Source organism: Lacerta agilis, chromosome 12, assembly GCF_009819535.1.
Source record: "Lacerta agilis isolate rLacAgi1 chromosome 12, rLacAgi1.pri, whole genome shotgun sequence".
Lineage (NCBI taxonomy): Eukaryota > Metazoa > Chordata > Lepidosauria > Squamata > Lacertidae > Lacerta > Lacerta agilis.
The window spans coordinates 30,424,842-30,437,992 of record NC_046323.1 but is presented as its reverse complement, the minus strand read 5'-3'; the positions used below and the strand labels follow the sequence as shown (position 1 = coordinate 30,437,992).

General features: G+C 41.8%; 1 protein-coding gene across 1 annotated transcript in view; it reads left to right on the top strand.

Moving 5' to 3' along the window:
- The window catches only part of LOC117055974 (probable acyl-CoA dehydrogenase 6), a 61,280-nt gene extending 53,093 nt beyond the window's left edge, over positions 1 to 8,187 (top strand). The window contains exons 7-9 of the mRNA XM_033165945.1: positions 3,629 to 3,790; positions 4,388 to 4,538; positions 7,704 to 8,187. Of these exons, the coding sequence (XP_033021836.1) occupies positions 3,629 to 3,790; positions 4,388 to 4,538; positions 7,704 to 7,794 (404 nt within the window). The 3' untranslated portion in view covers positions 7,795 to 8,187. The remainder of the gene's footprint in view (positions 1 to 3,628; positions 3,791 to 4,387; positions 4,539 to 7,703) is intronic.
- The last annotated feature ends 4,964 nt before the right edge of the window (positions 8,188 to 13,151 follow it).

Below are 13,151 nucleotides of genomic sequence, written 5' to 3'. Positions count from 1 at the left end.
CACCCAAGGCAGTTTGCAAATTGAAAGAAACCTATGGTGTGAAATACAGATTAACACTTGTAAAAGTGTGTGGTAGGTGGCGCTGTGGTCTAAACCACTGAGCCTCTTGGGCTTGCCGATCAGGTGGTTGGTGGTTCGAATCCCCGCAACGGAGTGAGCTCGCATTGCTCTGTCCCAGCTCTTGTCAACCTAGCAGTTCGAAAGCACACCAGTGCAAGTAGATAAATAGGTACCGCTACAGCAGAAAGGTAAACAGCGTTTCCGTGCACTCTGGTTTCCATCACAGTGTTCCGTTGTGCCAGAAGCAGTTTAGACATGCTGGCCACATGACCCTGAAAGCTGCCTGCGGACAAACACTGGCTCCCTTGGCCTGAAGCGAGATGAGCGCCGCATCCCCATAGTCGCCTTTGACTGGACTTAACCATCCGGGTCCTTTACCTTTTACCACTTGTGCAACTCCCTCCCCACAGAGGTGCGTCTGGCACCTTCATGATGCTGAATATACATACCTCTTTAGCCTGGCTTTTGACACTTTAGTTCCATATTTTTAGGGCACACCTTCTTATTTTCAGGTAGGTAGACATGTTGGTCTGACGCAGTCAAAATAAATAAAAAAATTGTCCAGTAGCACCTTAGAAACCATCTGAAGAAGTGTGCATGCACACAAAAGCTTACTGTATATCCGGAACAAACTTAGTTGGTCTCTAAGGTGCTACTGGACAATTTTTTTATTTATTTCAACCTTTTAATGTTGTTTTAAACCATTTTTTAATACTCATGCAATCATAGAATTGTAGAGTTGAAAAGGGATCCTTCCTTAGCGTCATCTAGTCCAACCCTCTGCAATGCAGGAATCTCAACACATGGTCCCTCATCCAATGTGAAACCATACCAGACCCTGCTTAGCTTTGCAAATGTGCCAGCAATTGTTATGCTGCACCGCTAGGAGGACTACTGTGTTACAACATTGTAACCCGCCCTGGGATCTTGACAGCAAAGAGCAGGTAATTAATAATAAGACCTGTGTGCCCCGACAGTATTATTAAGTATTTTATTCATTTTGAAAATTTATAAACCACTTGATAAAGAATAAGATAAAATTATCCAAGCGGTATACAAGTGCAGTTATATATAGAAGAGGTACCTCATTAGAGCATGAGACTTAATCTCAGGGTCATGGGTTCGAGTCCCACACTGGGCAAGAGATTCCTGTGTTGCAGGGGGGTTGAACTCCATGACCCTCATGGTCCCTTCCAATTCTACAATTCTATGATTAACATGACAAAAATACACAAACCAATTAAAAGCAAATATAATATCAGCCAGACATTTAAGTTGCTTGGCAGGGGGTTGGACTGGATGGCCCTTGTGGTCTCTTCCAACTCTACGATTCTAAGTATAATGTCTGGAGTTGTTCTGAGACAGAAGTTTTTTCAGCCACTGCCTAGACCAGAAGAGTGAAGGTGCCTGTTTGATGTCAGGGGGTGACCCAGGGGACATGGCGCTGCCACAACATCTTGACAAAGGGAAGCCTGAGTTTGCTAAGTGAGCTGTAAAATAGCAACAAAGCAACTTCAGCTTGAGAAGCTGAATATGTTTTCACATGAATGCTGGGAATAACTATTTTTGGCTACACATTTGTTGCGCGGAAGCAGCAGGGGGAATGGAAAATGGCAGGCAGTGTCAAATGTTCAGAGGCACAGTAACACTCAAGAGTCATTTTCCTTCACTGTTACGCTGAGAACGCGTCTGGGACATAAAAACGTCTTAACAAAAAGGAAGGTTTCCAGTTGCTTTGCAACTAATGGATTCTTAAGCACTAACGCTGAAGATTAAGCGGATTTCTCTCCCTTCTCAACCCTTGAAAATGGTTTTGCCACTGTGATGGTTTATAAAGTGGTGTTTGCCGTGGCTCAGTGGGAATAGGATTTGGCTGAGATTCATGGGGTGAATTCCTAGTGAACAAAGTATTGTAAGCTCTATTTTGCCGCAATCCAGAGTCCCGCAGAAGCTCTAAAACACATGCAAAGCTCCCCACAAGCTTCCCTTCTGTGTCTGAAAACACCCCACACATGTCATCTTCTTGTGTGAAAGGTGGAGCATTCTGCAAGACTTAAGTGTGAGGAGCAGTTCTCATGGAGTGATGGACCCATTCACTTTTTACTTTGGGGGGAGAAGGGGGAATCTCAAGCCAGTTAAGAGTCTTGGATATGGGTCTTGCACCTCGCCATGGGAAAGAAGTTAAAACCAAACCAGAAGGTAACCACATTTTATTTGAGTATGAAATGTAACTCACGCAATGAAAGAAAAAGGGAGTTTTTTGGTCTGTGTGTGTGAGGAAGAGTGACAGTGAGAGAGAAAGAGAGGTGGGAAGAGAGGAAAAGAAAGAAATAACAATGTTCAAATAGACACAGTATATCCTGATTCACTTTTCCCACATTAAGGGGGTTGCTTGAGAGAAAGTATTGGACTCTTCCCAGGTTGAGATTTCTCCTTAGAACTGTTAAAAGGTGAACAAGCCTGTATGCAGGTGTGCATTGGATTCCCCCATCCCCTCAGGTCTCTCTGAGCTGCTAACATGAGCCATGGGGTGTTAAGTGCCATTTCCAGGCAGTAAATACCATAGAGGACGGTAGGACTTATTTTCAAGGAAACGTGCTGTTAGTAAATTAATACTTTAGTGATCCGTTCAAAGACATATGAAATATAATGTCCTTTAAATCTGTTTCCAAACACTAACTTGTTTGGAGGTCGCATGTTACCCTACCCTGAATTGGGGAATCAGGCCCTCTGTGAATGAACATTATTGTTTGTTGCTTGAGGACTTGCACGAGTGAAAGAGTTGTCACAGGTGAAACTTTAATTTTTGCCTCTCATCATCTCGCCCACAATGCTTTTCAGTGGTCCATTCACAGAAACACCTGTGATGAAGAGCAATGGAACGATGCACATGGGTGTGTGAACCAAGTCTGAACGAAGCAGTCATTGTTTAACCACAGGCTCTAGGGCCACACACACACACAACCATATTTACCCTTATCATTATGGGCCACTTCTCCGGTAAAATACAAAGGGTGAGGGTTCATAACCTTTGCGGAAAACAACAACAAACTTTATTTATTTGCATAGCCCACAGGCCGTTGCATAAAAAAACAACCACATATTACAAACAAAATAGGAAATTCTTTCCAGTAGCACCTTAGAGACCAACTGAGTTTGTTCTTGGTATGAGCTTTCGTGTGCATGCACACTTCTTCAGATACACGAAAGCTCATACCAAGAACAAACTCAGTTGGTCTCTAAGGTGCTACTGGAAAGAATTTCCTATTTTGTTTCGACTATGGCAGACCAACACGGCTACCCACCTGTAACTCCACATATTACAGATACTGATAAAAACCATATATAACCAATAAAATGAGCTGAATCGGGATTCGGCACAATTAAAACAAGAATAAATGAGATCTTAATTATGAGGGGGCACTGTTATTCAGCTGGCAGCCCTCAATTTCATGGCCCTCTCAACAAATCTGGCTACCTTCTCCGTTGTCTGGGTATTCTGGTCTGCCAGGAGGAAAAACAGTCATTCATTAAACTTACTTCCTCTTTCATTCTCCAATTCCTATAGTTTTGATGCCACTGGAAAATGTGATACAAGAGACGGTTGATTATACTCGCCAGCGTAAGGCATTCAACCAGCCAATACTTCATAACCAAACAGTGCACTTTCGTCTGGCAGAATTAGCGACGGAGGTGGAACTCCTTCGATCTTTACTCTATCGGGCTATTGGTAAGTGGATTGAAGTTTTGCTTTAGGTATCTGCTTGACCGGGTGTGTGTGTGAGAGGGGGGGGAATAGGGTGTGTTCCCATCCTCAACTTTCCAGAGCAGATTTTGGGGGTGATCGGGAGCCTGCTGGCTGGAGAAGGTAAACTCCTGTTGTGCAAGCCGGAGTCTGTTACATTCATACACAGACAGTATTGGGGGGGGGGGAACCCCCACACTATTTTGTTCTGCTTGTTGGATCAGATCAAAGGCCCAGCTCATGCAACATCCAGCCAGATGCCTCTGGGAAGCCCACAAGCAGGACATGAGCTCAGTACCACTCTCCCCACCTGTGAATCCCAGCAAGCGGTATTCAGACATACCACCTTTGACTCTGGAGGTAATGCATAGCCATTATGGCTAGCAGCCATCGATAGCCTTGTCATCCATGGAGACACATTAAGCCACCAGCTTGCTGAAGCTAAGCAGGTCTGGCTGTGGTCTCTGCTTGGATGGCCTTGGGTTCCATGATGGAAGAAAGACAGAATTAACTATAAAACCTAGCAAACAAAATATCCATATAGGCATTCTTAAAATGTATTCTTTATGTTTTTTATTATAGCTCTTTATATCTGTGGCAATGATGTGACCAAATTTGCATCCATGGCTAAATTGAAGGCAGGGCGTCTGGCTCGGGAGTTAACAGATAGTTGTCTCCAGTTCTGGGGAGGAATGGGGTTCACTAATGAGGTGCTGGTGAGCAGACTCTACAGGTGAGTGAATACCCTGTGATCAATATATAGATAGAAGAAATAACCTTTGATTTAAATGTTTTGTTTCTTTAAAAAATTACCAGTGGTATGCTTTCTAATTGCTAAATGAGGTTTAATGGTTTGCGGTAAGGTGTTGTAAGCTTAATATAAATATGGGGAAGGTATCTTTATGTTATTAAATCCATGCATCCAACATATTTCTTCACAACCCTGCTTTAAGCAGTACATCACAATTTGATATTTTAAGCTCAATTGATGGAATTCAGCAAAGTGTACACAAACACAGGAGAATCCTCCTAAACAGGCAAGCCACTGTTTAGTTCAAATGTTTATTATTACAGTCAATGGCCAGCATTAAGAAACCAGGGTAAGGAGTACATTATCCATATGTATATAATAAGGGTGGAAATGAAATAAAACAAAGTAATAAAAGTAGCATAAAATGAATTAAAATGGTCATCAGCATTAAACAAATGATAGTCATAGCACAAACTCCAAAGGGGAAAGTTACACAATGACTTAACAACAGTTCCTGGCATGTGTTGCTTTCTGCAACACAGTACTTTGCCACCCTAAGAGTGACAGATGCATTTTGGTCTGAGAGGACATAAAATGCATCTGATGGACCTGGCAAATAAGAGGAGTTCAGTGAAGTTTCTAGCAGATCTCCTTAAACGGAGCAGTGTGCGAGGACATGGGTTGCAAACTCAACCTCTCTAGAAGCACATGGGCACTTGTAGTCTTGGTACCTTGGCTCCAGCATTGCTGAGGGAATAACATTTAGGTGTGCCAGAATGAAAGCTCTGCAATGCTTTTTGACCTAGAGTAGAGAGATAGTTAGTTGACTTATTGAGTGGCTGGAGTGCTCTGTCATTCAGTGTGGTTGGAGGTTGAACCTAAATTGTGCTGGCATTCAACATCTTACAGTAGGCCGTTTGAGAGCCACTCCAGCTTTTTCATGTCTCAGAGGGATGAGGGAGCCCAGGGATAATCCATATAGCTGGCGTTTGTGGGTTGGCTTAACCCATACAGACTGAAAGCCATCCTGAAGGGTGAGTGGGGCCGAGTCAGTTGGATGGAAGGTGAGCTTCAGGCAAAGTTGTAAATGGCAAGCCAAGCCCCTGCTTTGGCCTTCTGAAGGCTGACCTCGACACAGGCCAGCATTTGGCATGCAATGGGGTCTTTGAAAAATAGCCCTCATAAATTTAGATTGAATTGCTCCCAGAAGTGTAAAACTAGAGTCAGGGCCATCGTACAAGAGCTGGGTTAGTGATCTGGCCTGAAACCTCATTACATAAGTTATTAACTCCTCTGGTACCTTTTTTTTAAAAAAAAAATATGGCCGAAGTATTCTTTTGGGCTGTCAGATAAGCAAATTCTGCTTGTGCCTTCCAGCTGCAATTGGCTTGAAAGACAATGCCCAGGTATCTGAAGGACCTTCTTTACCTGTTCTTTCTTATGTCCATTTATGAACCAGCTGCGTAGTGTCGGTCTTTCAGCAAAGATCATGACCTTTGTTCGCTGTTTAGTTTAAAATGCAAATTGTACTTTTGGGAATTGAAACTCGTCAGCCAAAAGCAATTTATAAAGTTCCAGTTGTATGTGCAAGTATCCGTCTTTGAATCCTGGCCAGGCTAAAGGGGCGGTAGCAGGAATGCTACAGGCAGCCCCCTCCCTGACTTTCTATTCTTCCTTGCTGCAAGAATATTTGTTAAATTCCTTAGAAAAACTGTTCTTTGCTTTCCCAAATGAAAGTCAGGGATTGACTTCATTCCTCACCCCCCCTTGCCCCCCCCCAGATATTCAGTATTACGTAGTCAAGCAAGGAACTACATTTTATTTTTCTGGGGACGTGGAAAACTTTTTGATAAATGCTGCTACTTTTGCTCAGACTTCATTACTGTTGTCATCGACGTTGTCACAGTAGGGAGGCTTCTCTCATAACTGAGCAGCATGTACCCTTAACCTCACTCCCTGGTGATGTTTCTGCTGCACAGCCTTTAGTAAGCGTCTGACGCATAGGTCAGTTTGCGTTACTACAGCCATCATATCCCATAGCATCTGGCTGCTGCGTTTGGGATGCAAGTTGCCTCATAGAGGAATACTTTAGTCAGGCACCATGCAAGTCCGTCAGCTGTCTTGTTCTTGGATCAACCTTTCCAAAATTGCTCTCGGCTGTGGAAACATTTTCCCCCCTAGTGCTGTGGAAGAAAGAAAAAAAAGTCTGCTTACCTCAATTGCCACGCTCTGGGATTTCTCTTTATCAACTTCCCTCTCTGTGTCACTCTTTTTACTTATGCAAGAGTTTTCATGGAATGACTTGGCTATATGATTGTACAAATGGACACATCGTTTGTGGGTATGTGTCCCTTACCACAAGTACACTTTTTTTTTTTTAATGTGTTTCTCATTAAAGTAGTTTAGAAACCCCACTTGCTTGGACAAATTAATTTGACCAGCTACTGTAGTTATTTCAACCCAGCAGTTCTTTCATATGGGGGGAGGCACACATATATTGTCCCATTGGGTGAATATATTCAGTTGGTAAGTTTCCCCATTCACTTCAAAGACTGGGCTGCCTCCATGGGCACAGAGGGTTAAATATTCAGAGCTTTCCCCTGAGGAACATAGGAACCTGCCTTATACCAAGTCAGACTATAGGTTCATCCTGCTCAACATTGTCTACACTGACGGGGCAGAGGCTCTCCAGGATTTCAGATAGGAAATTGCTATCTCTACCTGGAGATACTCGGGGATCTTCTGCATGCAGAGCATACCACTGAGGCACAGTCCTTCCCCATGCTTGTAAGAAATTAAAGCAAGAGGAGGGATCTGCAAGAAAGCATTGCAGAATGCTCTTGTTAAGTGTTCCAGCCAGCCATGCCCTTTCCCTGGAAAAATGAGGGCTGACTGTGTGTAGTTGTTTTTGACTACATGATACTGAATATCGGCTGAAGAGTTTCCATTTCCAAAGATTCAATTTGCATTTTAAACTAAACAGTGACTTAGTGGTTCATTCGTGTAATTGGGCAGAAGGTAACTTCTTTCAGAACCTGAAATTCCATGCAGTGATAAGAACACCTAACTGCAGTTGTGTTTAAAAGTTGCCAGATGGGACAATCTTCATTTTGCCAATGTTATTTTTGCTTTGTTTTTCCTTCGCAGAGACTCTAGATTGCTCTCCATAGGAGCTGGTGCTGATGAGGTCATGCTTTCTATTATATGCAAGTACATGGACATCTTACCAAAGAAGTAACTCCCAGGACTCCTGCTGATCTCTGCTTACATTTCAGTAAGCTAAATTGGGTAGATTTTGTGAGGAAAAAATACCCAAAAGATCTATTCTAAGAGTTACTTACCTTGAATGTTCTTAACTTTCATGTTGCTGGGATTGTGCCTTATATGTTAATACCATACCTAATCATTGCCAGAAACAAACATGCAACCTTATTTTACCTCAAATATTATATGGCATGACCTATGCTCACTCTCTGGTTGGGCAGAGAGATGGGACTACTTCTCTGGCTATTCTTACAAAGCTAAAACATTTTAAATACGTCACAAAAACCAGAGCTTTTAGCAGAAGCTTCTGGTGAAAGATTGCTTGAGCCACACAGCTTCTGCACCTTTGCCAGAACAATGAAAATTTATTTACTTTTTTCTGGGCCTGCTTTTAATTGCTGTAGAAGTGCAATTGTTTCTTATTTGCTTTTAAATTCCATATAATAGAAGAACCTCATCGTGTGTCAAGAACTTCAGATACCAATAAAGTTTCTTAAATGCTTGTTGAATCCTCTCTGCTCCAAGGGAGGCTTCCGGCAATTCGTCAATTGGAATAGCAAAGTATTGATTGCAAACCTTTGTGTGCACAGCACATATCTAGGCTGCTTCAGAGTAATTGTTTAGGTTTATTGTTAGTGTAGCCGTTTTCAGCAAGGAGATAATTAAAATGGGTAATTCACAGAACATGTTAAAAAGCAAACCCCCTAAAATTCCATCTGGTTGGCTAAATTAGTGTAATTTGTTAACACATCTGACAATCAAGAAGTGGTAATTGACTTTGCAATAAGTTGCAAACACTGGCTGTGTACTAAACTGAATAAAAAATATTTTTAAATTTTTTGAAGAACTGGCTCGTACTATTTATTTTGTCTAAAGCAAAAACAAAGCCTTACCCATCTGGACAGTGCAAGAGTGAGACATGCAGTTTACATTTATGACAGACAATTCAGATCCTGAAACAGTTCACAAATGATGGGCTTTCATAAGAATAACTTGCACTGCTCACAATACGCATTGCTATCTTAAAGCTTACCTGCTTTAAAATGACTTGTTTTGATCTCTTGCCCCTTTTGTGCCCACGTGACTGGCCTTCATCAGGCTAGACGGACGGGGGTAGTAGCCATGGTGGGAAATATCCCTTTGCCCCCCTCAGTTTGCTACTGTACTTAGTTGCCCTGCTCTCAGCCTACTAAATCTGGAACTCCTGGGCAAAAGGGACTGAAGCAGCCACACACAGTCTGTCTCACCTGCTCGGCTTGTCAGAATCGGAAGGACTGGCTAGAGAAGAGAAAAAAGGGGCAAGAACTACAGTCACAACAGAACGAGTGCCCAGGTACCCCAATATTCTAATGATCAAACAAACACTCAGTCAAGAAGTCGGAGATCTCTGGACTTGCCCACCCAGCTCCAAGTCTTACTGTTGTGACAGCTCGATACCAAGAGTTTTAAATTCATGTTATTTTCTCTACCACAGAACTGTTTTTAAAAATATATTTATTGAGTTTTATGATTGCAAAACAAGAACGATGCATCAATTCATTCATTCATTTTAAAAAATTAGTGATGAAATAACGATGTTGGAAGAAAGAGTAAGATCAAATTTTGTGTTCTTATAAACTCTAGGTGAGGCAGGAGTTCTAGGATTTTAAAAAATATTTAACAAACAGTTCAACATGAGTGTCAAATTCTAGATTTATGTATGTTTTTTCTTCAGTAGTTGGCTTTCTCCAACCCCAAAGTGGGTATTAAGCCAGCATAGTTTAATATTAAGCACTTTGGTGATTTTTTAACATCTTCTAAGTGCCATACAGATATTAAAAAACGAGACCTTCTCTGCCCACAGGCTCACAATGTAATAGAGGGATGCAAAAGAAATATAGATTGGTGAGGGGAAGAGGAATAGAAGCATTGCAGCAGCTGCTGCTTCGCCAGCTTCTGAATGGGATCTGAATTGGTCTGAGCATGATCTACCCAGAAAGCTGTAGGCACTGTTGCCCCAAAGGCCTTTGGGCTGGTAAACTCTGCTCTCCCTTTCTTCTAGCTGTCAAGTTACCGGTACCTGACAAGATTGGGAAGCTTCAAATTCACCCAGACACAGAGCTCACTAGGTAAACTTGGGCCAGTCAATAACCTACTTCAGCAGAGTCACTGTGGAAGGTAACAAGCAAAATGAATATATGAATTTTGGGTAGGATTTCCCCCACCATTTCTAAGAATTACAACAATGGAAGTGGTATTTTCAGTAAATTGCAGCCATTTTTAAATTTTATAACTATAACTCATGACACAATTCATTTGAATATTTTTTTAAAAATACAAATATTAAAAGTTATCTGCAGAAAGGACTTCTAAAGCACATGAACGCATCAATATATCCTTGCTGCTGCCAATACGGTGCCATGCAGCGCTCTTTTCCATGATGCTCACCATGAAGTTGCTACAGTAAGTGCTGCACGTTTTAACAACAGCAAAAAAGAAGTGCCAGTACTGCATACCCTTGACTACCCCCTGAAAAAAGCCCTGGTGCCATGTATTTATAGAGCTGGTGGAATGGTAAATCTTGATGACCTGAACCCTCCCCTCAACCCTTGTTAATGGGATCGTGCAACTATTCTTATCAAAGATCAGATGCAGTACAACTGAGTTGGCCATCACAAGATCCCTCAGTTTATACACTCTACCATTTCTGCAATCTATAGATTTATTTATTTTTTTAAAAAACACCATTCACCTCTAGTGCATACAATTCCACAATACATTGCTCCAGGTCATTTAATAAAGGCAGCCTAGATTGGCTGAGGTTCTAGATAGTTGGGTTATCATCTAACTGGCAAGCAGAAGTTGGGATAGCTTATTTAAAATATTTATAGGCTGCCTTTCTGGACAAAGCCCTCTCAAAAGATAAATTCCAAGACTGCATGCTCTTTTACCATTTCCGAAAACAGTGGAACTGTGTCAAGATGAGCCCCTCTTAACTTCTGCAGAAATGGCAGCCTGCCAAGGTGAAAGCCCCATATCTCCTAAGAGCTCCCACAAAATCTGGATACAGTGAGACCATCAGCTGGAAAACTACTTCACTGCTGCAGCCTCACTTGTCCTGCAGCTGTCCCAGGAAACTGGCTGATAAAGTTGGGAATTTCCATATTCAGGAAGTATTTTCTACTGAATTAATCAATTTGGCATTACTTCTCAGAAAGAATGTCTGTAGCCATCACAGCAGCTCCAAATATTTTTGTGCTCTGTCTCCCCCCTGAAGCTTGCAAATATGCTTGTACAATATTTCAACAACCTGGCTAAGTCTTAACTTTTGATCAGAGCTTCCTAGTCTAGTATACTGCTCTACATAATGGTGGGTTGGGCCTAATCCAAGGTGGATTGCAACAGCAGCCCTAGCACTATATAAATATACCTTAATAAGAAAATGGTTCTGAAGTGCATTAAGTTAAAGGTGGGGCCCAGGTCTGAAAAGGTTGAAGACTACAGCTCTAGAAAACAGTTTAATCTGCCAGAAAAAAGCAAATGACACAGTCTATATCACAGCTAGCAATTTATAACACTCCTATGCATATCTACTCAGAAGTAAATCCAAGTAAGTTCAATGAGACTGACACCCAGGAAAGTGTAAGAAGCTTTTGTTGTTATATTAACCAGTAAGTCTATGTAATAAGCTATCAGAGTTTAACTAATGACAACATAAACAATGTAGCATTATTTTGATTTGCAACCATTTTGCATAACCCAGAGAGGGGGACAGAACTATAAGCCTACAGGAACCAACTGCAGGAACTGCTAATGCAGGCAGAAGATTTGGATAGTCTCCTAGATCAGATTAGGCAGCTTTCAAAGAGGACAGACATAGTAATGAGAGACATAAAACAACTGAATATCTGTTGCAAGTCAAACTCTGCCAAGAGCATCTCACCCAATGGGCAGAGTTGCGGCAATAGTCTCCCAGCTCCAGCATCACTGTCACTTACTAGGAGGTAAGGCAGCTGAGTGCTGGATTGGCTGCACCAGTACACCATATGGTGCCATCCTCAACACTGCCTTACTCCTCCCAGTAAGCGGAAGCAATGTTGCTCTGCTAAGAATGAAAGGTCTAATAAATTCCCTTCTTGCTGACAATTTCATCTTTTAGTAGATGAAAGAAAAAGGCAAGGAGAACCAGCTACCCTAGACCCGAGTCTCACCAATAAGGAAGAATTGTTTGAGGAGATGGAAGCAGTGGGAGCTTGGGAGAAGAGGCAATGCTATGTTGAGATTCATGACACTAAAAGAGAAAGTGGAATTAGCCAGATGTGCACTCTGGACTGGTTTCAACACATTAAAAGAAATAAACATGAGTTGGCAGTGAGGCAATTAAAAAGGCAACTGTTATTGCAAGAACTAATGATACTACTTTGCTTTGGTCAGTCCTTATCTAGAATACTGGGTCCAGTTCTGGGCACCGCCATTTACAAAGGATCCTGATGAACTAGAATGCGTTCCAAGGAAGGCAATGAAGGGGGGGAGGGACTTGGAGCCCATGTGCTAAGTGGAAAGTTAGGTTGAAGTTTACCCTGGAGAAGAGACAAGCAAGATACATTATGATAGCTATTTTCAAATATCTGAAGAGTTGTCACAAAGATTATGGAGCAAATCTAGTCTAAATTGGTCCAGAATTAAAACTAGTGGATTAGAACAACCCAAAAAAAAAAGGTGGGGGGGATTTAGACTAAGCAGGAAGAACTTACTGGCGATACTAGCTGATTGACAATGGAACAGGCTACCTAAGAAGGTGGTAGCCTCTCCTTCATTGGAGGCTTTTAAGTAGAAGCAGGGTGCCAACCTATGAAGGATGCTGTAGAAGAGGATTACTTGCATTGGAAGGACCTCTCAGCTCCATGATTCTATGAACAGGACACAAGAACCATAGAGATTCAGACACAGAATCCCACTTTCACCCTCACTCTTTGTGGGTTGGACCACTTGCCTATTTTGTTGAAACCCTAACAACACCAAAAAAAGCACAGTCACAAGGCAGCTTAAGAAACAGAGAAAATTAGCAACTCCACACCTCAGCCATTCTTTTTAACAGTTCTGGTTAATGTAAATTCTAACTGCAGGAATGAACAAACTGCCGTGGACACAATCCAGCCAAAGTTAAGCACATGCTGACCCTTCCCATTGAAACAACGAGGCTTAACGGCACTTTGATTTGCCACGATCATGTACTTCATTAAAAAAACAAAACAAAAACTGAGTATAACTTTACAGCAGCATCAAATGCAATTCATTCATTTTATTGTTGATGGTATTTAGAAAGTAGAACTGGTGCTTTTAGACATTAAA